Source organism: Lampris incognitus, chromosome 19 (genome assembly GCF_029633865.1).
Source record: "Lampris incognitus isolate fLamInc1 chromosome 19, fLamInc1.hap2, whole genome shotgun sequence".
NCBI lineage: Eukaryota > Metazoa > Chordata > Actinopteri > Lampriformes > Lampridae > Lampris > Lampris incognitus.
Window position 1 is genome coordinate 18866925 of NC_079229.1, and position 25411 is coordinate 18892335.

The 25411-nt window shown below is 44.7% G+C and overlaps 2 protein-coding genes across 3 annotated transcripts in view; one reads left to right on the forward strand and one right to left on the reverse strand.

Annotated features, from left to right (window-relative positions):
- The first annotated feature begins 1342 nt into the window (after positions 1 to 1342).
- txndc5 (thioredoxin domain containing 5) lies at positions 1343 to 14491 on the forward strand. Its single transcript, XM_056299183.1, has 10 exons — positions 1343 to 1578; positions 2948 to 3100; positions 4903 to 5008; positions 5368 to 5464; positions 6389 to 6504; positions 7441 to 7527; positions 7793 to 7945; positions 8828 to 8910; positions 9683 to 9812; positions 11632 to 14491. The coding sequence occupies exons 1-10, from the start codon at positions 1394 to 1396 to the stop codon at positions 11752 to 11754; spliced, it is 1233 nt and encodes a 410-aa protein (XP_056155158.1). The 5' UTR covers positions 1343 to 1393; the 3' UTR covers positions 11755 to 14491.
- Positions 14492 to 15743: 1252 nt separating this feature from the next.
- Positions 15744 to 25411, reverse strand: part of bmp6 (bone morphogenetic protein 6) — a 66750-nt gene continuing 57082 nt past the window's right edge. The window contains exons 5-7 of one of the 2 annotated variants that reach the window (XM_056299181.1): positions 23622 to 23698; positions 21067 to 21177; positions 15744 to 16284 (exon numbers count right to left, since the gene is read on the reverse strand). In XM_056299181.1, the coding sequence (XP_056155156.1) occupies positions 16135 to 16284; positions 21067 to 21177; positions 23622 to 23698 (338 nt within the window). In that variant the 3' untranslated portion in view covers positions 15744 to 16134. The remainder of the gene's footprint in view (positions 16285 to 21066; positions 21178 to 23621; positions 23699 to 25411) is intronic. The other variant, XM_056299182.1, reaches the window with a different exon arrangement.

Below are 25411 nucleotides of genomic sequence, written 5' to 3' on the forward strand. Positions count from 1 at the left end.
GATCTTTTCCATCCGTACCAAGTCAGAGCCACACAGAAAGTGTGAGCCATCTTATTGGACTCCCAGCACCCTTTATACATTGAGTTTAATTTGCTCCCCTCCAGGCGGAGGTTTTACCACCAACAGCTATAGGAGGTATTTTATTCCATCAGTTATTGGCTTTTTAAACAAAATGAGACTGTGGCTCTCTATCTCCTCTGATGGGACTGTGACTGAATATTGCTTCTTCTGATGCAGTGTACTTGTTTTTATGTGTGTTTTTATGTGTGTATACATGTCTATATTGTACAGATACCATCTTACTATTCCCGATTGCTGTTGTAAGCTATATTGCCCCTTGAGGACATTAACCTGGTAATGGGAATACTCTTCATGACTCGAGAAAGACACACTGCAGGCCAAGTCTTGCTCTGTTGTGTATCTGTGTAATTATGATTGCTATGTTATAAAGTAGCCCTAATTTAAGAAGATGGCCCCAGTCTCTTTACTATAGTGTGTGTGTGTGTGTGTGTGTGTGTGTGTGTGTGTGTGTGTGTGTGTGTGTGTGTGTGTGTGTGTGTGTGTGTGTGTGTGTGTGTGTGTATTCTTATTCAGCTATATTTGGACATTTTCACAAAGTCCGAAAATTTTAGCTGGTCCTCACTAGGGTCTGTTTTAGGGCTAGGACTTGTGTTTAGGGTTAGAGTCAGAGTTAGGATAAAGTGAAGGTTCGTTAAAAGGTTACACATGGAGTGGCCATGGTTCAGGTCAGGGTTCCGGGCTAGGGAATGAATGTAGTCAGTGGGGATCCTGAAGTATAGGTAGGTGTGTGCGTGTGTGTGTGTGTGTGTGTGTGAGAGAGAGAGAGAGAGAGAGAGAGAGAGAGAGAGAGAGAGAGAGAGAGAGAGAGAGAGAGAGAGAGAGAGAGAGAGAGAGAGAGTGTGTGAGAGAGTGAGTGAGAGTGAGTGAGAGTGAGTGAGTATGTATGTATGTTTTGGGGTATTGCCTGGAGGGAATAATACCCTAACTGGATAAAATGGCTGATTCAAACGGACTCGTAAAGTAGTGTTTAACATTGTTTTGGGGCCAAACTTATTCCAGCCTGTAGTTATCACAGTTCTCAGGACATTTACCGTTAACTGTGTGAAAGAGGTTTCCATGCAATCCAATTGCCCCGCTTCCGAGTGGGACAACTGGGGGGCTTCTTGTTCAGCTTTACGGAGTTTGCTCTGCGGAGGGTGCGCGGGCGGCCACTGATTTGTATGCTATCTGGACTGTAACACGACCCGCCAGGACAGGAGCGCCCCAACCACGACTTCAGCCGTGTCCACATTTGTTTAAACGCAGCACCGGTGGGCGGGGTACAAGTTGTGGACGCCAGCAGAGACCGGTTCTCACAGCGAGAGCGATCACCATGGCCTCGGCGTTGAACTGCACACCTTTCGTGCCATGTTTTATTTATTATCTGCTACTTGTTGGTACAGTATTTTGCGACGTCGATGAAGAGGAAGATGAACATGCAAAGCACGCGTACACGGTGGAGATGTTTAACGACGCAATACCTACCGCGCCTCACTTTGTCATGTTCTACGCTCCCTGGTAAGCCAACAATTGTCAAGTTTTCCTAAACGACACTAAATTGATAAATTTATCAGCGACCACTGTCGCGTCACACTCGTTTGAAACCCCGACGTGCATTGAAAATTAATGTGGCGTTTTAAAGCATGGCACGAGCAAACTGGGTAGCCAGTGAGCAAGCTAAAGGAGGTTAGCTAGCGAGCAAACCTCCCTTCGCTTTGACTGGCGTGGTTAGCCTTGGGTGTCCCGGTTAGCTTAGCTTGCTAGCTAGCTAGCTGATTTGTGAGCCAGGTGTTGTCAAGAATCTTTATCATATTCTCAGAGCCTTACTGATTTGGCTGACTTTATGCGCAAGCTTTCAAATGAATTTGAGAGGTTTATAGTAATCAGTAAAGAATATATTCGTTGTTTCCTTCATCTGTTTCATAAACTTATAAAACTGTTATTGAGGTAATAACAGGATCTGCCACAGCTTGTCTGCAGTCTGGAGAGGTTGTTGCTGTGGCCGCTGACGTGGCAAGCACCGATTGAATAAGTCCTCTATCCGGTCCTTAGGCACCAGCAGTGCTGCTTATCTGTTCTGCAAGGTAGTAACATGAATATGAAGTTATTACACTTGATGTGTGCATGGTTGGTTTAGCTTAAACCGTTTTAAGCATCGCCGAGAAAGTGCAGATCTAGAAAGGTTTTGCTCTGAGAAGGCAAGAAGTTACATTTTTCAGTTGGCTTTATGGAGAAGGCTGTCAAAAAAAAAAGCTGTCAAATTATGACTACATCTGAATTGATTAATGGATGTGGACTCCAAACAGTTAATTCAGAATTGGACCTGAATGGAGTGTGTATCAGGGCATGTGCTTTACTTGTAGCTGCACAAGCCAGCCGAATCTCCCCTTTATTCCGATTGACTTCACTCAGGGGTTGCTATCATTTTGCTAATTGCTAAATACTAAACCTGATCAGAGCAGGTCATATGACTAAGACACAGTGTGCCAGAAATAAACCAGCACCAGCAGTTGTCATGGAACTATCCCATTGTTATAAAATGTAGGACTCTGGTTACTTGTTTTCACTGCTTGCCATTAGTGACTAGGTTGTATGTCCCGTGTCTTTCCTAGTTGTAATAAATGATATGAAACACCAAGGTTCAATATAGAAACACATTCACAGATATTTCTCATGAGAAAAATTGAGCAATAAACAGGTTTTTAATTTTTCTATTTCTTCCTCTGCCATTGTCCCTTACACCAACAGAGCTTGACTATAACTCAGACTATTGCCAAATCTAATGAACCAATATCAAATTGGAGTAAAAAAAAATTCAGACTAAATCCCTATGTAGCTGATTTCATTAGCACACTGACAAAGTTTGTGTTCTATCTGCTGTGTCTAGGTGCGGCCACTGCCAGAAGCTCCAACCAACATGGAATGAACTGGCAGACAAATACAACAGCATGGACAATCCCCCAGTATATGTTGTAAAGGTAGATTGTGTCCAAGATACCAAGTTCTGCTCCAACGCCCACGGAGTCAGAGGTTACCCCACGTAAGTACAGCTCGACATGAACTCCTATATTACTTGGCGTGATATGCACCTTTATTTCTGCATTCTCGCAAGCCTTCTTTCATGCATAGACTAGCTGTTGTAATTTTGCATGAGAATGAGCAGTTCTTAGCATCCATTTGCTCTCAAAACTCCCCTAAACTGCAATACTGTCTCAGTTTAATAAGCATTGGATTCAATTTAACTGGTAATGCTATATGGCAGCATGCGATCACTTGTTTTTAGTTTTTGTTTTTGTAGTTGAACTAACAGAAACCAAGGTCTCAACTGAGAGTTGCCTATGTAATGCAACACGTTTCCTCTTTTTTTACCACTGATGGAAAAGCACAGCAAAATAATGAAGAATAATTAAGCATAGAGGCAAACAGTCCTTGTTCTTCATCACTGATTGACAGATAACATTGACTTATTACAAAGCATTTAGTTGAATTAAAGAAAGTTGAATCAGTTCACCTGGACACAACGTTTATTGACAGAAACGTTTCATCACTCATCTAAGTGACCTCTTCAGTCTAAACTGACTGCAGGTGTCCCCACCCTTATAAACCTTACAGTGGCATAACGACCGAAACCAACGATCAGTTTCATATGCAAATAGGCATGACCATTAACTAGAGTTTCAATGGCCATGTGTACTGTTCACAGAGGATTGGAGAATAGTGACAATCACAGCATTGTAAAATGGCGACAGATGTACGCTTAATACCCCCCCCCCCCCCGCCGGTTCAGGGATGGCCGTTCCCTTTTCACATAGATGGCCTCTTTGACTCCCCATTCAAACTAGCGTTCCTCCCTATCAAGGATGTGTACATCCTCATCCTTGAGAGAGTGGCCACAGGCCTGTAGATGGATGATGATGATGGATGTAGATGGATGGATGATGACACTGGTTTGAACAGGGAGTCAAAGAGGCCATCTATGTGAGTAGGTAACGACCATCCCTGAACTGAGAGGGGGGGGGGGGAGAGTACATCTGTCGCCGTACTACAATGCTGTGATTTCAAGCATTCCCAAATACTCTGAATAGTACACATGGCCATTGAAACTCTAGTTAATGTTCACGCCTGTTTGCATGTGAAATTGATCGTTGGTTTCAGTCGTTACGCCACTGTATTGTTTATAAGGGTGGGGATACCTGCAGTCAGCTTAGACTGAAGAGGTCACTTAGATGAGTGATGAAACGTTTCTGTCAATAAACGTTGTGTCCAGATGAACAGATTCAACTTTCTTTGATTTAAAAAAAAATTTAAATTGTATTAAGTCTCCTTTATTAATTCCTGTGGGGAAATTCAGTTACTGCAAATTAACATCCTACAGATCACATCCTAGCTGTGATCTGTGTAGCTAGGAGCAGTGGGTTGCCGCCTTGCTGCTGCACCCAGGGACTAACTCCAGTTCTTTTCCCATTGCCTTGGTCTGGGGCACAGACAGGAGTATAAACCCTAACATGCATGTTTCTCTTGATGGTGGAGGAAACTGGAGTACCCGGAGAAAACCCAGATTATTGAGCATGCATAAAGACATTTAGTTGAATCTTACATCAGTGTTAACATTGCCTTCTTTCACCTGTGCCTTCTTTTATTCAATGTATGACCAAAGGTCATACACTGAATACCTGTAAAATCAGCAGTTAGCAGATAATGATTGACTGAAATACTGTTTTACAAGCTATAATATATAAGTTTGCATTTCTCTGACAAAACGACCCATTTGAATGTTAAGTCTACTGTACTAAATTTCTCTGTTTTCTGTGTGTGTATGTGTGTGCATGTTTGTGTCTCTAGGCTGAAACTGTTCAGACCAGATCATGAGGCAGTGAAGTATCAGGGGCCCAGGGATCTACAATCTCTGGAAACGTGGATGCTCAAGACTCTCCAAGAGGAGCCATCGGTAAATTTGATTGTGTGTGTGCTTGCATGTGTGTAAGTGTATACACAAAACTCAGAATTATTAAGTGGCCACAGCACCTATGAATATACAGCTTCAAAGCTCTGAATATACAAATTGATAGACTTAATAAAACAAAAACAAAAAAATCCCATGTCCCCTGTTTTCTCAAGTCACATGTGTGATGACATCCTTAAACCTACAAACCCACCATTGGTATATGTACTAGTATGGATATAATTGCCCTTATGGGAAGAGCCTCCAATCAATGTGCAATTTGTCAGACTTACCTAAACAAAGTGTTTGATAGAATTGTGATATTGTTTTGAAGGGATTGATGTATTTTTATGGTGTCCATTCAGGAGCCAGAGAGTGAGCTGGAGCCTCCCAAAGCCCCAGAGCCCAAACAGGGCATGTATGAGCTTACTGCTCCCAGCTTTAAGGCCCATATTTCCAAAGGTAAGGAGCATTTGGCTATTAGCTATACTATTGTATTTAGACATTTTTAAAGACAGAGCTGTTCAGAAAGCTTGTTAGTGTTGGTGGGGAGATCAATAATTTGTGCAAGGAGTTAATTAATGCAAGTAAACTCTTTCCTTTGACCGGTAACAATTTTTTTCCTTTTATTGTCTTTTGAAAAAGATTTTCTGTTTTCCATTTCCACAGAGCAGTGGTTCTGGGGGCTTGTGCTTTGTGACAAAATAGAAACTGTTCATTCCCTTGTTTTACATAACTGACATGCAGAACATTTCCCTTCCGTACTAGCACCTGTGCCACAATACACAACATCAGTCAAAACAAAGTCACTCCTAACATTTGTATACTGAAACTTCATATTTTCAGTCCATGACTGCAAAAATAAATGGTGGTCACGATAATGGTCTTGTTGAAATTACAGCTCTTAAGCCCTGTGAATTTAAATGTTTTGGTTTAGAAGAAAAATAAAAGGTTTCTTGTTTGGGGTTGGGGGAAAAGGCAGGATGTAACACAGACATTCTTAAAGCACTGTTTATTGGTTCCAACCATCAAATATTGGCAACAGTGCTACAATAAATGTTACATGGCTGTATACAACCTCTGTGTAAGAGTTGTATATTTACCTTCAAGGCCAGCAACATTTAGTTGAAGTAGATTTGGCTTTTGTTGCATCAAATGAAAAACCTAAACCTCTGATCTTCACCCCCCCCCCATTTATCGTAGTGCTGTGTGAGCGGGTGATATCGTGTGATCATCAATAAATGTTACCATGAGTTTTGTTCAGTTTATTTTGTAATGCTGTACATTTTTTTATGTCTATAAAAATGTATGTGTATATGTGTTTGTGTATTTAAATGTTTCCCACTTCTCTCTTGCATCCATCTGTTCACCTTTCTTTTTCTTTAGGTGCTCACTTTGTCAAGTTCTTTGCCCCTTGGTGTGGCCACTGTAAAGCCATGGCACCGACATGGGAGCAGCTGGCCACCATCTTTGAGCACTCAGATGATGTAAAGATCGCCAAGGTGGGTAGTAGGGGAAAAGAAAGAGTAAAAAGAGATTAGGCCCAAAATAGACTTTCTCATAACGAGTCAAGTCTGAACACTTTCAAAAAATATAATTCAAGGACATCATGTTTATCACCCAGTAACGGATGTTTCAACTGCATTGGCCTCCCTTGGGATGTACGCAGAAGAATAAGATTTCAGATATGTCAGAACAGTATCATACAATGTAAATAAACTTTCTTTTTAAAGTTACAGCTGCAAAAATAATCAGTCTGATATTAAACCACAGGCACTGAGCAGACAATAAAAAGAGTATGTTCAGCATTTGATACTCATGTTCTCAAATTTGTCTTCAAAGAGAGGGTAACATTTTTAGCATGGATTAAAATCAGCAGAACCACAAGAGTTTGCCACAAAGGCCTTCTTAGGTTTCCTCTGCAAAATAAGTTTCCCTGGCTGTTGTCTTTCTGAAGATCTGAGCACTGTTTGATACAAAAATGTTTGTCTTATTGATTTGAAACATTGCTGCAATTGCTCTTTTAGTTAGTAAATTGGTGAAGTTTTATCATATCAGCTGTCTGTTTTCAAATTGGACTTGTATATGAAGGAGTGAACACCTACTGAGCAAATTCTAATGATTTAGTGTTTGCGTTGGCATAGTCATCTTATTTCAACTAAATGTACTTTTGAAGAGCGCGGTTGGCCCTAAAGAACTCTGTAAAGAGTAATACATGTGTAAGTATGTGATTAGGTGACTTTTTACACTTGCTTTTGGGGAATACATTGAAATGAATACGAAGTAACCTTTGTATTCTCAGTTTCAGTGACTTGATTTCACAGAGGAAATGATCCTCAGAATGATATGTAAAGCAGTTTCAGTTGCTTTTCCTTTGTATTGCATTGATAATCCTGATTTGCTGTTTCGTGACCAAGGTGTTGATTCTGATTGGCTAGGTGGACTGCACACAGCACTACGAGGTGTGTTCGGAAAACGCTGTGCGTGGATATCCCACTCTGCTATTCTTCTACAATGGAAAGAAGGTATGGAGGAAGTCTGACTTTTAACATTTACCTAATGATCTGGCTCAGTCATTGTTCAAAGCTACCTTAATCTGACCAGGTTATACCGTGTTGCTTTCCCCCTACTACTACTAAAACTACTCTCTCGGTTACAAATGAGTAACAAAGCCAACTACTGCTAAACCAGCAAACCCAAAATCTTGTTTTTAAAAACAATTTGGCATAGAACAACAATTACATTGATTGCAGCCATTTCAATTTCTTGTGCTATATGGGCTTTTTGCAGACAGACCAGTACAGAGGGAAGAGAGACCTAGACTCATTCAAAGACTTTGTGGACAGTCAATTGAAGGCCGCTGTGGAGGCAGAGGAGCCTAAACCTGAGGAACCAGCAGCAAATGAAATTCCCACAGATGAGCCAGCCAAAGAGGAGGAAGAGGTGTGTGTGTGTGTGTGTGCGCGCGCGCGCGCAGCAATTTCTAGAAAATAACCAAATGGAGGGTATCTTTACCTTGATGATTTCGAGACCTCTTAGCTTAGGTACTCTAACAGGCAGTGGAGTGGCTCCCACTAGCAATTATGGTGAGGTTAGCCATTTCCTTCCACTAGACGCCAAAATTTCAGATGGGAATCTGAGCATGGGCAATGACATCATCCTTAACACATTTAACAGAGAGGTTGGCAATGGGGAAAGCCCATTTGTGATATAAGATCAATAGTACTCGAATGGATATTATTTTCTTTGGGATTGCAGATTTAAGATCTACTCGCACCCATCCTAATGACAGTGTTATGAGGATCACAAGAAGGAGAATAAGACCACCCCACATCCTATTTGACATAGTTACTATTTATTTATAGTCATTCATTCACACCTATGAACCAGTGTGCTGCAGTTCTTCAACCAAATTACCCTTCCATTTGGGGCTGATTTCCACCACAGCCAGTGGGTCTATCTCTTTCGAAATGTTCCAGAGCAAAACACTGAATTGCTTTTTACTCCAGGAGTGCCAGCATTGGCTGCTCCTGTGCTCCAGTTTCCCTTACAGCTTGTTATACTGTGTAATGCATGTAAAGGAAGGGGTCTAGAATATAAAGGACATAGCATATATTTTCAAGTGCTACTACTTATTTTGTGGCTTTATATTTTCTGCTTATATTGGCACATAAAGGATAATTCAAATACAAAAAAAAAAGCTTTTTATGAGGTGATGTGGGGATAGAGGAGAGCAGACTCAGCTCAATAGCTCTTGTGCTCATAGATATGATGGAAACTATTCATAATGGTGTAATTTATATAATGTTCCTGTCCTCCCTACAGTCCGGTGTATTGGTACTGACGGAGAGCAACTTTGATGAGACCGTAGCCAAGGGCCTGACTTTCATCAAATTTTACGCACCATGGTGAGCACATAACTTTGAAACTATCGACCCTCACAACCCCAAGGCAAATAAAGAATAAAGTTGTTGATATATTGTTTACTACTTTGACATCTCTGCACAATGTCTCTCAAAGTTTGAAATCCTTCTTTGTCTTTTCTCTTCCCTCCATCTATCTGCCCTTTCATGGATAAAGTGAATTTGATCATTTGAATTAATACGGATTCACAGCTTTTCACATGGAATTACCTATTTCATGGATAAGTATTTGTCAGTTTAGCTTGATGTTGTACACCTTCAGTGTTACGATGCAGTTTGATAGACTAATTTGTAGGACCGCTTTTTTCTTTTTAGTTTACTCCTGTTACCCTAAGGGAAATATTTGGAGTGTTTCATGTAGTCAGAATGTGAGGCGAACTAACAGATGGATGGCATGTACTATCTAGCTTTTGATTCTGTTGTATTACCATCTTGAACAAACACTTTTATGAAGACTTTTCTAAGTGATCTCAAGTAATGCTTTTGTATTTCAAAATTCTGTTCCTGGTGCACTTAAAAAAACAAACAAACAAAATCAGAAACATGCTCAGAGATAGTTGACTGTTTAAGTCCATAGCCTCTGACAGCACTCGAGTCTCAGTAGGGCTTTTGCTTCTTTATCACTGTTAACACAAAGAATAAAAATACTTAGCCTACGTTTTGAATGGGCTGCCCACTGTCCTTTAACAAAATACTGGTGCCACAAGGCATGTTACACTTTGCATATGACATGTTAACCATGATCCCGTATTTACAGGTGCGGCCACTGTAAAAACCTTGCTCCAGCCTGGGATGACCTGTCTAAGAAGGAGTTCCCAGTTCTCACTGATGTCAAGATCGCCAAAGTTGACTGCACTGTGGAGCGTACACTCTGTAACAGATTCTCTGTAAGTGACAGCAGAGCATCATTAATGTAACGAGACCCCATCTAAACTGAACATGTTGCACTCCTTTTTTTATTGAAGGGCTGTGGAAACATGTTTATTACTACCCTTTTCTCTCTTCTGTGAACCCTTCAGTAAGCTTTGACGTTTCTTTCGGATGAAGTGCGTCACGCAGAACGTAATAAAACCAATTTGGTAGTTTCATTATAGAGTCATAAAACAACACCATTCATACTGTAATTAGATACCACTGTAACTGCAAAGCATGCTTTTAGAGATAGAAGAATATCACACTCAGCTAGTTACATTTAATACATTGACTCTAAACATTTGCATTCAGATACCAAAATGCTTTTATTTTGACATGCGCCGCACATACAAAGCCTTCAAATAACCCCCAGATTTGACCCCTCCTATTGTCCCATCTCATGCCTCATCTTCTGCAACATTTACTGTTTCAGAGACTCTTCCAGGTACCAGCTGTTTGCTCGCATCCCACCACCTTCCTCTCTTCTCTAGTTTGGTGATCCGTCAAGTTGATTTCTGATTAAAAGGCAGTGGTGTCTTTGCACAGCTTGGGTTTCGATGACTTTAGTCTAATGTTGCCTCCCCCTTACCCCCTGCATGAAACTCAAACTTGCCTACAACTCAGTATAACCAAGCACTCAGAAATGTTCTTATCTTTGCTCGGTTCACTATTAAGTAATTTTTCCCTGTTGCTGAGATTTCTGAAATTTTCTGTTACTGCCTTGCATCCTTTACCTTGTCCTTATTGCCTGTAAGTCATTAAGCCACTTATTAGTAGCTATAAACAGTGAAAGTATAAGATATGCAGGTGGAAGAAGCCATTGACTGAGTGGTATATTACCATGATAAATGTTTGGCACTTTTTTTTGAGGTCCTGTCTAGATGGTAACCCTCGATTTGCGAAACTCAAACACTCCCGCACATGCACACTTGGCTTGACAATGGCAAATAATGGAGGGTTAGAATAAAGTAAGCATGAGGTTAAGGTCGAGATTAGGTTGTGGGTTAGCTATTGGTTACATTAAGGTTAGATATCAGTTAAGGTTTGGTTAAGGTAAGTGTTGAGTTAGGGTTAGGTTGAGGATAAGTTAGCGCATGAGTTTCACAAATCTAGGGTTACCATCCACACACAACCTTTTTTTGGAAAAGCTATTTCATATTAATGATTTTTTTGATGCTAAAAATTTCACTGCAACATTAAAAATCCGACTTTTAGTGGCGTCCAGGTAGGGTAGTGGTCTATTCCATTGCCTACCAAGACAGGGATCGCTGGATCGAATCCCCGTGTTACCTCTGGCTTGGTCGGCATCTAACAGACACAATTGGCCATGTCTGTGGGTGGGAAGCCAAATGTGGGTGTGTGTCCTGGTCACTGCACTAGCGCCTCCACTGGTCAGTTTGGGCGCATGTTTGGGGGGGGGACTGGGGGGAATAGTGTGAGCCTCCCGTGTACTATTTCCCCCTGGTGAAACTCCTCAGTCAGGTGAAAAGAAGCGGCTGGCGACTCCACATGTATCAGAGGAGGCATGTGGTAGTCTGCAGCCCTCCCCGGATCGGCAGAGGGGGCGGATCAGCGACTGGGACGGCTCGGAAAATTGGGGTAATTGGCCGGATGCAATTGGGGAGAAAAAAAAGGGGGGGGGGATCCAACCTTTATTGCTACTTGCCCATTTTCTTTATCTTCTAATACAGTAAAATCAACTGTGGACTGTATTTTTACAATCATTTTTTACATTTGCATAAAATAGCTTTGAAAGAGAATTAAACTATTTCTGTCCTTTCCTTTGTCTTCCAGGTGCGCGGTTACCCCACCTTAATCATCTTCCGGGCAGGGGAGCAGGGAGACGAACATCACGGTGGACGGGACCTGGAGAGCCTGCACAGCTTTGTGATGAAGCAGGCAAGAGATGAGCTGTAAAACGGCTCAATCAGCCTGAAAAGTACTCATATTTCACCTTCCTGCACCACCCACACTGAACATAGGGCCAGTAGGATCCCGCTCACTCTGGTGGCCTACTCTCCTGTCTCTCAATATTTCTCTCTCTCTGTCTAATCAGTTTCTCTTCAAGAGTAGGACTGACATCAGTCAAATATGGGCTGCTCCAGTCTGTTCTGTCTCCACGGCTCATTTGTATGAGCAGAGATGGTATGATTCAGTAGTTTGTTTGCAATGTGAATGTATTTCATTGCTGTTGCCCAAGCATAACTTTTCTACTGAGAATAGGATGCTTTGTTGGCTCTGCAATGAAGTTATGTCTGAGAACCACTTTAAAAACGTTACTTAATCAGTCAGAACCTCAGCTCTTGGTGCAAACTGAAATGTATATTAATTTTCGTACTAATGAGGGTAGCACTCATTGACAAACATCAGGGTTTGTCTATATTTAAAACCAAATCAGATCACTGTGTCTGACCAAATTTCTGCACCTGTTTAAATTTTTTTTTAAAGGAACATTTTATGTATGGGATCTATTGTTAATGAGCCATTAATGTAACAGTATTGTTGCCCAGAAAGCTGAAAATATTTGCTGCATCCTCCCATTGTGAAGTTGAGTGTTAAGTCGAAGGTAATTTTTATCCATGCTAGTGACAGGTTAATACACTTAACTCTCAGGGAAATACCCATGCAGACTGATAGGTGTAGTAAAAGGGGAGTATTGTCCTGGGAATCAGATGTGACTTTTTTTTTTTTCCTGAAAGATGAGATTCCCTTATTTTCCCTGATTGTTGATGCAAAAATTGTTTACAAAATTGGTAAGTCCTGGTAAACTGTGCATCCCTTCCTTTTCTCTGACTCCTGTAATTTTACCCATTCATTCCTCACCGCCCCTCCTAACATCCAGAGCCCCAGGCCTGCATTTTGTTACCCCGAATTTCCATTATTGACTACTGTTAGAGCTACCACTGCTTCTGTCCTCTGTCCCAAACGCAGCCGGCCCATCTGGATGAGCTGCTGCCCAGCTTGGAAAGCTGTTCCTTAGAACTGCACTTTGACTCAGTGTGTGGTCCAACATGATAGTCATAAAGGTACAAAAACCTGAATGTAAAGTATGGTAGTGTTTGTTTTTCTTATTAGGGCCTGCTGGGCTCCAGAGATGATTCCAGTCAAAGAAAAGTGGTTGGAGAGCAGTTTGACCACTGGGAGCTAGTATTAGGGGTACAATATGCAGTACAATTTACTGATGTCTTGAATACTAAACACACTCCCCCTTTTCACTGGTACAGCTCCCTCAGCTCGGCTCTATGTCATGGTCTTGTCTTCTTTTTAAGTAAGGGGTAGGGTCCAGCGGTTTTGCATTGAAAGTTCACTCCAGCAGCAATCCTCTGACTGATTGTGACTATCGGGTCCGGTGTTGCCTTATGTTCGAACTGCGTATGTAAAAATGGTGGCCTACCTGAGTGAGTTCATTTAATGCACCTGATCCATCTAACACCACAATGCACACGTCCGTCTTTTCTAAACTGGCTGAGGCTGACATTTAGCTTGCTAGAGTTACTGATAATACCATGAGGCCTTCATCTGCAAGTACCTTGTCTGCTGGACAGAGTGGTTAAGGGAGGCTAACTATGGCCCTATAGGCAAGGACTTTTTAAGTAATTTTGTACCCATGTCACACATGGAAAAATGCAGACATATCTGTGGAAAGGCCTATACGTCACTCCTTATGTATAATCCTTTTCCTTTTTGACTCTCCATCATGAACTCGAATTTAAGACTGATAGCTGATCTCAACATGATGGCATGGTTTGCTATTGTGTTAACATTGGGGAGTTTTCAAAATCCAGCCAACGATTTCTCGATGTCAGTTGAATTTGAATCGATATTCCACATGTAAAGAACTTTCAACCCACTGTCAACGTTTCTTCCAAAGTAGCAGTTATAGTAGACAAACTTATCCCATCCAACATCTCCCCTAAATTTGGCTGAGGGCTACTTTTAATGTCCTCCCCCATGTATAACCTTTGTCTCCATCCCATCTATTTGACACATCTATTTTATCTGATCATGACTAACCAAACTGAAATGTCCTTACCTCAAAACCATTTCTTCTGTTTATCAGCAGTACAATGAAATCCATTATCGACGTGGATTTCATTGAGTGTCGATGGTTTCGGTCCTCTGGGTGATCGAACACAGTTGGGAGGGAGTGTTGTACTTACAACAGATGTGGGTCAAGTAGTATTTGTGTTTGCTTAGAATAGCATTTCCTTATCGGGTGACAGATGGATAAGGATAATACAAAAAGCGCCAGAGAACCGACACTGTCACAAGAAAGTCAACTTAATTGGTGTATTTCTGTGCTTTTCAGCTACTATCTGGACTTTATGTAGTAAACCCCAACCATCTGGTTTGCCATGTCAGTAAAAACACTGAGAATTTCTTGCAAGTACTCTGACCCAGATCTGATCTGTTGATGTGTGGTATGAAGCAGGAAGAAAGGTACACAAACTCAGTCACAGTGTAGTTTTTGTCAGTAAAGGTTTTTATGGATAGCACATGGTCTAGGCAACTCCAGTGACAGAAAGCAGTATTTTTTTTTCTTTTTCTTGTGAGTCATGGGGTTGTACACTACCCATGAATTTTGTACAAAAGAGAGAATAATGGCAAGTTGTAACATGAGATTTCGTAATAAAATTTCTTTTTCCAAAAATAAGTTTGTATTTTTCATTTTGTTCTTCGCATCTTTCTCTGTTAATATGGTATGTGATTTTCGTTTTAATAAAAGGTGCAATAAATAAGCTGAGAATGTACAAGTATTTACATACAACAGTCTAAACATGATCACGAATGTAAACAGCAGCTTACCAGAGGTATATCTGTAATTTCTGATCGGTTAGGCACGTAAGGTATTTTGATTTTTATTGGTATTAGTTTTTTTTTATATTAGAATATGTTCTGTGAAAATTCCATGTCATCCAAAGACGTTTTAACTTTTAAGACCAAGCTCACAGTTGGATGTTCAAATGTGTTGCCACTTGACACCAATCTCACAAACAGTTTTACCGTCAATGTTGAAAACACAAAACGGTTCATTTCAGAGAGCTGGATGTTGCTAAATGTTTTTCAACAAGCTCCTCAGTCTCTTCGACTCTGTCAGGGTGGACTCGGTTGTCAGCTTTTGAGTTCAGCAACATGGAAATGGCTATTTGCGGTATGTCGGAGGGATAAGGCTGTATTCTTCGGCTCTTTGGAGAGAAAACATCAGTTTAGCCACGACATGCATCACGCTGAACCAGCTTGGTGAAGCGGGGCTCAACGTTAGCCCGGCAAATATTGACATGGGAGGGGGGATATTTGGAGCAGTTCACAACTAAAATAGCCTGTGGTCACTTTGGTTCAGTCCATATTATATTTTAGGAAGGTAAATATGGCTTAAGAAAATACATCAGGAGGGGGGGAAAGAAAATATGGATCTCTACTTACTGCAACGCATTGTTTGTCATGACGTGGAAGTAATTTATTCCTGCCAGATTGTTCAGGGTTATCAATAGGATTTGAATTATCAGGTAACGTACACCACACGTCTGTACTGACCAGAATTTGGGCTTTGACCTGGTGGCGTCTTTCACTACTGTTGGTTTTTTTTTTTTTGTGTTGTGATACCATTGAGTCGATTCCCCAGGGCCATGCACATTAGAGGACTTGTTCCCCTGCACTTATGAAAGGGTCTTCTGAGAACTAATCCACCATTTTGTTTGGAGTGGAAAAGGGAAGTTTAAAGCAGCACACTGACTGGTCCCACGACAGTTCAGTTTCCCCCTCGCCCCTTTTCTGTTAGGGAAAAGGGACGGTAGCCTATAAGGCACACACACACTTACAGAAACACATAATATACAAACATAAACACTCAGCGCCACACAAACAGATACGCGATCGTTCACTCACTCGAAGACCCAGGAAGTGAAGGCTCCACTCCACAGCCAATAGGAGGAGGGTGGATGGCCAACTTTGTGGAGCAGGGTGAAGTTGCCCATACACAAAACTCATATAACGTCACTTTTGCAATTTCCCCACAATGGTTGAAGATTGGATGCCCTGTCTTTTGTTTTTCTACTTTGGGACACAAATGTTCATCTTAATAGAGGAATTGACAGAATGGTCCGAGATCATTGGAATGACACATGAATTCGGTTGCGGCTTGGAAATTCCATTCAAGCTATCAAATCGGGTGGGGAAATTTCATGACCGGTCAAGGGTGACCTCACCTGCACGTCCCAACATTGGTCTATTTGTGATTGGTACTGGCTGACAGACTCTCAGCCAACCACCGTCAGCCATGCAGCTGCACACATGGTGTCAGTGGCAGCCACAAGCCCGCACCACCATGTTCTTGTATTTCTTCAGGATGACATTGGAGTTGTCGTCAAAGTAGAGCACCGATATAGCGTGGAGCTTGGTCGGGGCGCAGCAGGGCTTCGGTACGTTCTCGGGGTTCATCAGGTGCACCTAAAGGCAGGATGACAATCACAATGGCCGAGATTTAAAACCACTCAGACAAGAAAATAGGATGACCTGTTTTGAGTTCTAATGGGAAAATTGGGTCGATGCAGCAGCAGAGAAGAGAGATAAAGGTTGGGGAAGAGTCACATTTTCTGAAGGGGTTATAAGAGATGTAAAACGGCATTTTGAAAACTGTTGACAGAACATCTGAAGCTGTTGAAGAGTTCACGATGAAGTCAAACTTGCATCTGAATTTCATGGCTAATAAAGACCCTTAAAGAGCATCTTGAATAGGTGCGTATACCACGGTATGTTCTTTGATGCAAGGCTCAATGTACCAAAGTCTAATGTTAGTGTAAAGAGGATCCAGTATAGATATATCACCTGGGTCCAGAGACGCTTTGTCTACAAAGCAGAAGTGTGTGATATGTTTATGTGAGAATCTTAAAATTAAGCATCAACTACTACGTTTGCTTCTTAGTGGGGATTCAGTCATGGAAAGAAGTTGAATGCTCAGATATTACCACATAACACGTATTAGCCTACCACAGCCACACTGGTGTGGAAACAAATAGGCAGTTCAATTTGAAGAAGGGATAATTGTTATAGCGAATTGACATCAGCGGCGCCGGAATGGGGGGTGGGGGCAGGTTACCCTCTTTCCACATTTTTTAAAAGCCAGGAATCCCTGTTTCCCCGCTAATGCCCCTACATTGCAACGCTTACGGTAAAAAGACGTTTCAATCATTAATTTCAATCATTTTTTCATTACACTGCATTCGGGACTTGTACTTGTGTGTACGTGACAAATAAAACTCTTGAATCTTGAAGACGTACCCGGCCGACTGCAGGTCCGTGGGGATATAAGACTGAGGGAGTCCGTGCCGCGAAGTTGGGACTCGAGTGTAAATGCCGGCAACGTCCTGGAACACAGCCCTTTGGCGGGCAGCAGACCAGGGTGCTGCGCTGTCTGGAAGAAATTCCCCCGGGACCCGCAGTGGCTGGCCGTAAACCAGCTCGGCCGACGAGGACTGGAGGTCTTAGGGACGGTCCGCAGGCCAAGCATGGCCTATGGGAGCCGGTCAACCCAGCTACTGTCTGTGAGGCTGGCCCGAAGAGCGGCCTTCATAGAAGGATGAAACCGCTCACATAAACCGTTGCCCTGCGGGTTGTACGCCGTGGTGTGGTGCACCTTCACCCCTAGGCTTTCAGCGACTGCAGTCCAGAGCTCGGATGTGAACTGCGGGCCCCGGTCAGAAATGAGGTCAGATGGCGTGCCAAACCGGGCTACCCAGGACCCGATGAACGCCCGGGCCACCTCAGCAGATGTGGTCGTTGACTATGGAATAGCCTCTGGCCACCCAGTGGTCCTGTCCTCTATGGTAAGGAGATGATGAGTGAAACCACGGGAGGAGGGAAGCGGTCCTACTAGGTCCACATTGACATGGTCGAAACGCCTCCCAGGCACTGGGAACAGCACCAGGGGTGCCTTGGTGTGGCGGTGAACCTTGGAGCACTGACATGCCACGCAAGTACCTGCCCAGTCCTTGACGTCCTTCTTGAGGCCATGCCACACGAACTTGGCCCCCATCAACTTCGTTGACGCCTTCACGCCTGGCTGTGAAAGGCCATGGATGGCGTCAAAAATCCGTCGCTGCCAGCCCCCTCCTGGGCACCATGGGCTGGGGCTCACCCGTGGAGATGTCACAGAGAAGCGTGGCCCCGGTGTCGTCGAACACCACATCCTTCAACTGCAGCCCGGTGTCAGCAGTCTGGTAGGCCTGCACTTCTGTGTCAGCAGCCTGGTCTGCAGCCATGGCTGCGTAGTTGAGTCCCAAGTGGACGACCCCCAACATCGCCCGGGAGAGGCAGTCAGCGACGAAGTTGTCCTTGCTGGCGATGTGCCGGATGTCAGTGGTGAACTCTGAGATGTAAGAGAGCTGGCGCTGCTGGCGCCCAGACCACGGCTCGGTGGCTTTGGCCATGACGAATGTTAGCAGCTTGTCCACAAACACAGAGAACTGGCGCCCTTCCGGCAGGAACCAAAAACAGCGGATGGCGAGAAACAGGCCAAGTGGCTACCAGGCTCCGCCCACCCACTGCTCATACACTGCCCCCAGGGCGTAATCTGAGGTATCCGTGCTGAGTGCTACTGGGGCAGTTGGTGATGGGTGCACCAACAAGGCGGCGTCAGCCAGCGCAGCCTTAGCGTCCTCAAACGCCTGGTTTCTCTCTTCCAACCAGTCCGCTGGGCCTTTGGGGTCCTTACCCTTCAGAACCTCATACAAGGGGTGCATGAGATAAGCCACCCGGGGAATGAACCGGTTGTAAAAGTTCACCATGCCCAGGAACTCCTGCAAGGACTTCATCGTGTTCGGGCATGGGAATCTGGCGATGGCGTCCACCTTGTTGGGGAGGGGGGTTGCTCCGTCCTTTGTAACCCGGTGCCTGAGGAAATCAATTGCTGGCAGGCTCAACTGGCACTTTGCCTAGTTGACGATGAGCCCATGCTGGCTGAGCCGTTTGAACAGCTGCTGGAGGTGGACCAGGTGCTCTGCTGTGGACGTACTGGTCACGAGAATGTCGTCCAGGTAAACAAGCAGGAATGGCATATCTCGCACTACAGAGTCCATGAGCCGCTGAAAGGTCTGTGCAGCCCCCTTGAGCCTAAACAGCATCCTCAGGAACTCGAACAGGCCGAATGGCGTGATTACTGCCGTCTTCGGCACATCCTGTGGGCGGATCGGCACCTGGTGGTATCCGCGCATGAGGTTCACCTTGGAGAAGATGACCGCCCCCGGCCAAGTGCACGGAGAAGTCCTGGATGTGCAGGACGGGGTAGCGGTCTGGCGTCGTGAGGCAGGGGTAATCACCACACGGGCGCCAGCCACCGTTAGCCTTCGTGACCATATGCTGGGGGAGGCCCATGGACTGTCGGAGCGGTGCACAATGCCGAGGTGCTCCATGTTGGCAAACTCCTCCTTGGCGATGGCGAGCTTGGCTGGGTCGAGGCGCCGTGCACGGGGAAGACTGGGGGGCCCGTGGTGGTGATGTAGTGTTCCACTCCGTGCTTGGTGACTGCTGATTAGAAGATGGGCGTTGTGAGGTCCGGAAACTCAGCGAGCAGACGCTGAACTTCATCCCCGGTGGCAATCATGTTGGACAAGCCGATGGGACCCGCCTCCCCCAGCGTACATGGGTAGGAGCAGAAGGAGACGGCGTCAATCGAGCGGCGGTTTTTAAAGTCTACCAATAGTCCATAAGCGCACAGGAAATCTGCACCCAGGAGGGCAATGGACACTTTCCCCATTACAAAGTCCCAGCCGAATCGCCGACCTCCAAAAACCACCTCCACATACCTCGTGCCATAGGTGCATACGGGGGTGCCATTAGCAGCATCCATAGGGGGGCCGAATCCGCCAGTTATCACGTCCACTGGTGTCGCAGGCATGATGCTCCGCTGCGCGCCCGAATCAACTAGAAACCGCCGGCCGGAGATGGTGTCCTGAATAAACAGCAGCCTGCCTTCCTGGCCAACACTCAGGACTACTACTGAGCGCCGGCCCTGGCTTTTCCCACCCTGCTGAAAGTGCATGGTGCACGGCATTGCTTGGCTTTTAATTTTTTAATTCTGCTGAACACACGGCAACATTACCGTTGCTATTGCTTGCTTGCTACTACAGTGTTACTGTCTTGTAAACTCGTAGTTTAGGCTAATTGAACAAGAAATGTTTGTATCTAATCCCACATGCGCCAGCTGGCTCATGTTTGAATTATACCGCGACCCCGTGGGCAGGCAGCAGAAAGAGTGGGATTTCAAAACTGGATACAATGTATCACTTCAGCGCTCAAGCTAAACAGAACACTACATTGAGATTTTGCCTAACTGCAACAAAGTAAAAAGATGGGGCGGACACGTGTCTTCAATAACGTGCTTTATTGTATTAAAACCGCAAATACAAGCATATGGAGCTGTGCTCCGGTGTGCTCTTACAGCACTATACAGTACACCCCTGCACACGCATATATATCATTGTTGCCCCCCCCCCACACTTCTGAAATGATTCCGGCGTGCCTGACTGACATGGCACAGTACATAGTATAATAAATCAACTGTGTTTATAGCAATGTGCCATACTAGTAGAACAAAAAGAGATGTAAAAGATGCAATGGAGGGTCTCAAATAATTTCCATTTTACAAACGACTTTTAAAGAAGAAGGAAAGTGCAATTTCTGGGGAAACTGCATGGGCTAGTGAGAGCTAACCCTAACTCATCCATTGACTTCCATTTTAAGTCTATGGATGTAAAAATGTCAATTTTTAAAAAAATAAAAAGCGGAAAGTGTGAAAGCGTAGAACAGGTTGAAAAATGCTGAATTTTTAAGAATCATTCCATTCATTCCAAAGGCAAAAAAGTGTAGTTGAATAAATCAAACAGTATAAAAGATATCAAAAAGTTGTATAGAGGGATGCCTCTGTAGCTGAACAGTTAAGAGTATGTACCACATGGTCGCAACTGTTGCTGGTTCGATTCCAGCCAGCCAGCTTTGCTGTATGTCTTACCCCTCTCTCGCTCGCTCTCCCCATTTCCTGTCTGCCTCCACTATCCAATAAAAGGAATTTCAAAAAAAGTTGTATAGAAGCATGCATCGCACAAATAAGATGAACTTTCTGAAGTAGACAGCATACAAAAAACGTGGAGAATAACAAAGAAGATAATAAATAGTGGGAAGAACATAGGTGTGCTAGCTTCCAGCTAGCCCACTAATAAAGGGTAAAGGACTCACCAGTGTCTGTACGATGGCGTGGTTGGTGGCGTTCATGTGGGCGTTGAGGGGAAAGGAGCACTCTCCATCACAGTAGTTGGCTGCATAGCCCTCTGGAGCAATGATCCAATCCTGGGAGAGGAAAAGAGTAGTAGGTCAATAGTGAGTAGGTCGAGATCCAACACAAGAATAGCTTAAGGACAGAATGCAGATCTGAGACCAGTTCGACCCTTAAAATATCTCACTCGTGAGCAGTCAGCCGGTGGTTTTGAGTACTCTGGTTGGCTGTGGAAATGCCAGTTGCTTCCACTAGCCTAAGGTACATGCTTTTAAAGGGAATTTCACCGCTAATTATCTGCACGTCCGGTAAGTGCTGATGGTCAAGCTAGTCTCTTAAAACTATTACAGCTGGGCGTCCTTACAGACACAATTGGCCGTGTTTGTGGGTGGGAAGCCGGAGGTGGGTATGTGTCCTGGTCACTGCACTAGCGCCTCCCCTGGTCGGTCGGGGCGGCTTGTTTGGGGGGGAGGGGGAACTAGGAGGAATAGCGTGATCCTCCCACATGCTACGCCCCCCTGGTGAAACTCCTCACTGTTAGGTGAAAAGCGGCTGGCGACTCCACATGTATTGGAGGAGGCATGTGGTAGTCTGCAGCCCTCCCCGGATCGGCAGAGGGGGTGGAGCAGCGACCGGGACGGCTTGGAAGAGTGGGGTAATTGGCCGGATACAATTGGGGAGAAAAAAAAAAGGGGGGGCAGACATCTTTGCAATTGGTGAAAGGACCGTGGCAATGCATGGCCCCATATTTGGTAGCATAGTAAAGAATATTTAAGAGAGCATAGCTGCTCCTCTGACACTGCAGAGTACAAATGTTGTGATAATAACAATAATGAGCAAGGCCATCGACCAGGGAGGCTGTTTGGTACGTCAGCGTCAACACTGGTTAAAGTACTATTACATTGTGTGTGGTTGGACAGGGATTAAGAAAAAAAGAAGAGGTAGATATTAGATTCTCCTTTGTCTTCCGAGGCGTTCAGGGCCACAGAAGCCCACTTGATTCCTGTTGGGGAATGCAGTCATAACCTCTCTTCTGCTGAAGCACACGCCTGTCTGTAGAATCGCTCAGTGGAGCAGACCCGCTACCATCCCCCCCCCCCCCCCCCGGTCTTCTTCTTCTCCTCTGTCTGTGTTGCTCTCTGTCGCTGTGTGTTTCCTCCATCTGCACATATCTCCCACTTGTTGAGCGGGTTTCCCTATTTGTTTGTTTACCTCTCTTTCCCTTTCAGTTTGTCTCGACCACTTTCTCTCTCATCTTCTGTGTGTGTGTGTGTGTGTGTGCATGTTTATGTATATCTAAATATATTGTGTGTGTGTGTGTGTGCACGTGCGCATGCATGTATGCATGTGTGTGTGTGAATGCTGGCAGTCTCCCTCTAGATGTCAGTGCTGTGTTAGTAGGTTGCTTGGATGTACGTGGCTCCCAGCCTTTGTACCATTAGTTCCTCTGTTTGTCTACTAAAACACACACACACACACACACACACACACACACACACACACACACACACACACACACACACACACGTGCACGTACAGCTACAAACATACCACCAGCTATCTGACTGAGATTCAAACAAGACTACCCTTTCCGAGCAGTCCAAGAGGCGTTCTGTTCTCGTCTTTTTACCAGATAACATCTCCTTGATGAGCGCTGTTCTCCACCCTTGCTCAGAGGCACTTGCACTCTGTGCGTAACAGAACTAGCAAACATTCGACCACTGGCACAGCGTTTACATAACTGCTGCTCTTACTTATTACATCTAGTGGTGCTGTTCGCTTTTTCCTCTTCCTTTTTCGTTTAACTTACTTTCAATATTTTATTTACTGTTTCGATTTACATTAAATCTCGACAGACAGAGACAAAATTAAAATGCCATCTGTGAGCAACAGAGGCTGAACTAATAAGAGAAAATAAACATAGTTACCACAATCTGTCATTGCATGTAGATTCCCATAAAAAAAACAAACAAACTCCTGCTTGGCCAGGCGTCCCTACAGACACAGTTGGCCGTGTCTGCGGGTGGGAAGCCGGATGTGGGTATGTGCCCCGGGCACTGCACTAGCGCCTCCTCTGGTCGGTCAGGGCACCTGTTCAGGGGGGAGGGGGAACTGGGGGGAATAGCATGATCCTCCCACGCACTACGTCTCCCCGGTGAAACTCCTCACTGTCAGGTGAAAAGAAGCGGCTGGTGACTCCACATGTATCGGAGGAGGCATGTGGTAGCCTGCAGCCCTCCCCGGATCGGCAGAGGGGGGTGGAGCAGCGACCGGGATGGCTCGGAAGAGTGGGGTAATTGGCCGGATACGATTGGGGAGAAAAAAAAAACAAAAGGCTCATTTATTTTAACACTGTCGGAGAGAAAAGGTTTAGTTGAGTCCTTCAGACCGTCGTGGTAACAGCTCGGAGTGTCTACGTGTCTGTCCATCAGCAGACTGCAACATGGCAAATAACTACAACAATGGTCAAACTAAAAGGGCTCTGGTGGGGCAGACGTATGAGAAAGATGTTCCTTACCTGCCAACCTAACTCGCGGAAGCTGACGTACAGCTCATGTCTCCTGCAAGCCGTCTTCTGATCGCTGCTGTTGTAATCTACAATAGAAAAACACAACACAAAACAGGTTTGGACACACATCTATCAATCTATAAGTCCGCCGGGTTAGTCTCTGTGAATAAAATTATTAGATTCCATGTGGGTACAAATTTTCTGTATGCACAAATGTCAGTCAAAGTTAGTGCCTACTGTCTTACGGCCTCCATGCAACGACTTTCAGTGTCAACACTGCAAAACAGAGAGTGGTCTCTTCTCTCCAAGCGGAGTTGCGTATTTATAAACCGTAGGCTACAAAGCTGGTTGCCAAGCCAAGATCAGTCAACAAATCTCTCTTGTTCTATTCCTCTCTAGACATTGTACAGATCAGAGAAACAGGCCTGTGGCCCTGATGATTTCCGTTTCAAATCCTCGTGGGCGTCTCCCTTCAAAGTCTCAGCCTTTCCTAACAACAGCAAACCATAAATAAAGCCCGCTCCATCCTGGACGATCCAACACACATACTACAATCAGACTTTGAATGGCTGCCCTTTGGTAGGCATCCAGAGTGCAAAAACTGTAAGACAGGGAGCCACGTTTGTCCTTGATCCGTCAGACTCTTAGACTCTCCCTTACACTTTTTTTTTTTTACACTTCATTGGGGTATTTGTAGACTGCTGACCATTTAGGTGCCCCTCGAGAATCAGTAGAGTTCATCATGATGCTGGAAAAGACATTGTGTGCTCAACCAATTCGGTCTCCACATTGATATCCATCCTCATTGCCCTCATTGAAATACTGTATACATGGCATCTGGGTAGTGTGGCGGTCTATTCTGTTGCCTACCAACACGGGGATCGCTAGTTCGAATCCCCGTGCAACCTCTGGCTTGGTCGGGCGTCCCTACAGACACAATTGTCCGTGTCTGTAGATGGGAAGCCGGATGTGGGTATGTGTCCTGGTTGCTGCACTAGCGCCTCCTCTGGTTGGTCGGGGCACCTGTTTGGGGGGAGGGGGAACTGGGGGGAATAGCGTGATCCTCCCACGCGCTACGTCCCCCTGGTGAAACGCCTCACTGTCAGGTGAAAAGAAGTGGGTGGCGACTCCACATGTATCGGAGGAGGCATGTGGTAGTCTGCAGCCCTCCCCGGATCAACAGAGGTGGGTGGAGCAGCGACCGGGATGGCTCGGAAGAGTGGGGTAATTGGCCGGATACAATTGGGTAGAAAAAAGGGGGGATCCCCCCCACCAAAAAAAAGAAATACTGTATACGTGAGCTGCCATCATATTTTGAATCTGCGACCAGAGGAGTAACACAACACGCCTCGTGTAATACACTGGGTGGAGATGCACCTAAGGGCATAGACGTAAGCAGAGGCCCAAATGATCATGCAGTCACTGTAGTGGGCGAGTCTACTGTACGTGCTTCACATTCATCTGGCCACTAATGCATGTGAACGCATGCCTAATTGAATTCATCAGCCTCTGCAAATTGGCACGAACGCAAGTAGTGACACAGTGACAGCCATGTTTATGGTTCCCCTCGCCCAGCAGTTTGTTCTTAATTATCTGTTCCAGTCTGGAGCCGCCCTGCAGCTCAGCTAGAGAGCGAGAGACTCTCCCAGGTACGGGTTTTGGTTTTCGGAGTCAAGAAGGTCATTGCTGGCATCGGACGCCAGGCTGAAGTCAAGAGGGTGACACCAACTTTCCACTGACGTTTCAGCAACTTTCTCTCACTCGCTCTTGCCTCATTGATTTGGTTGTTGTCGTTATTT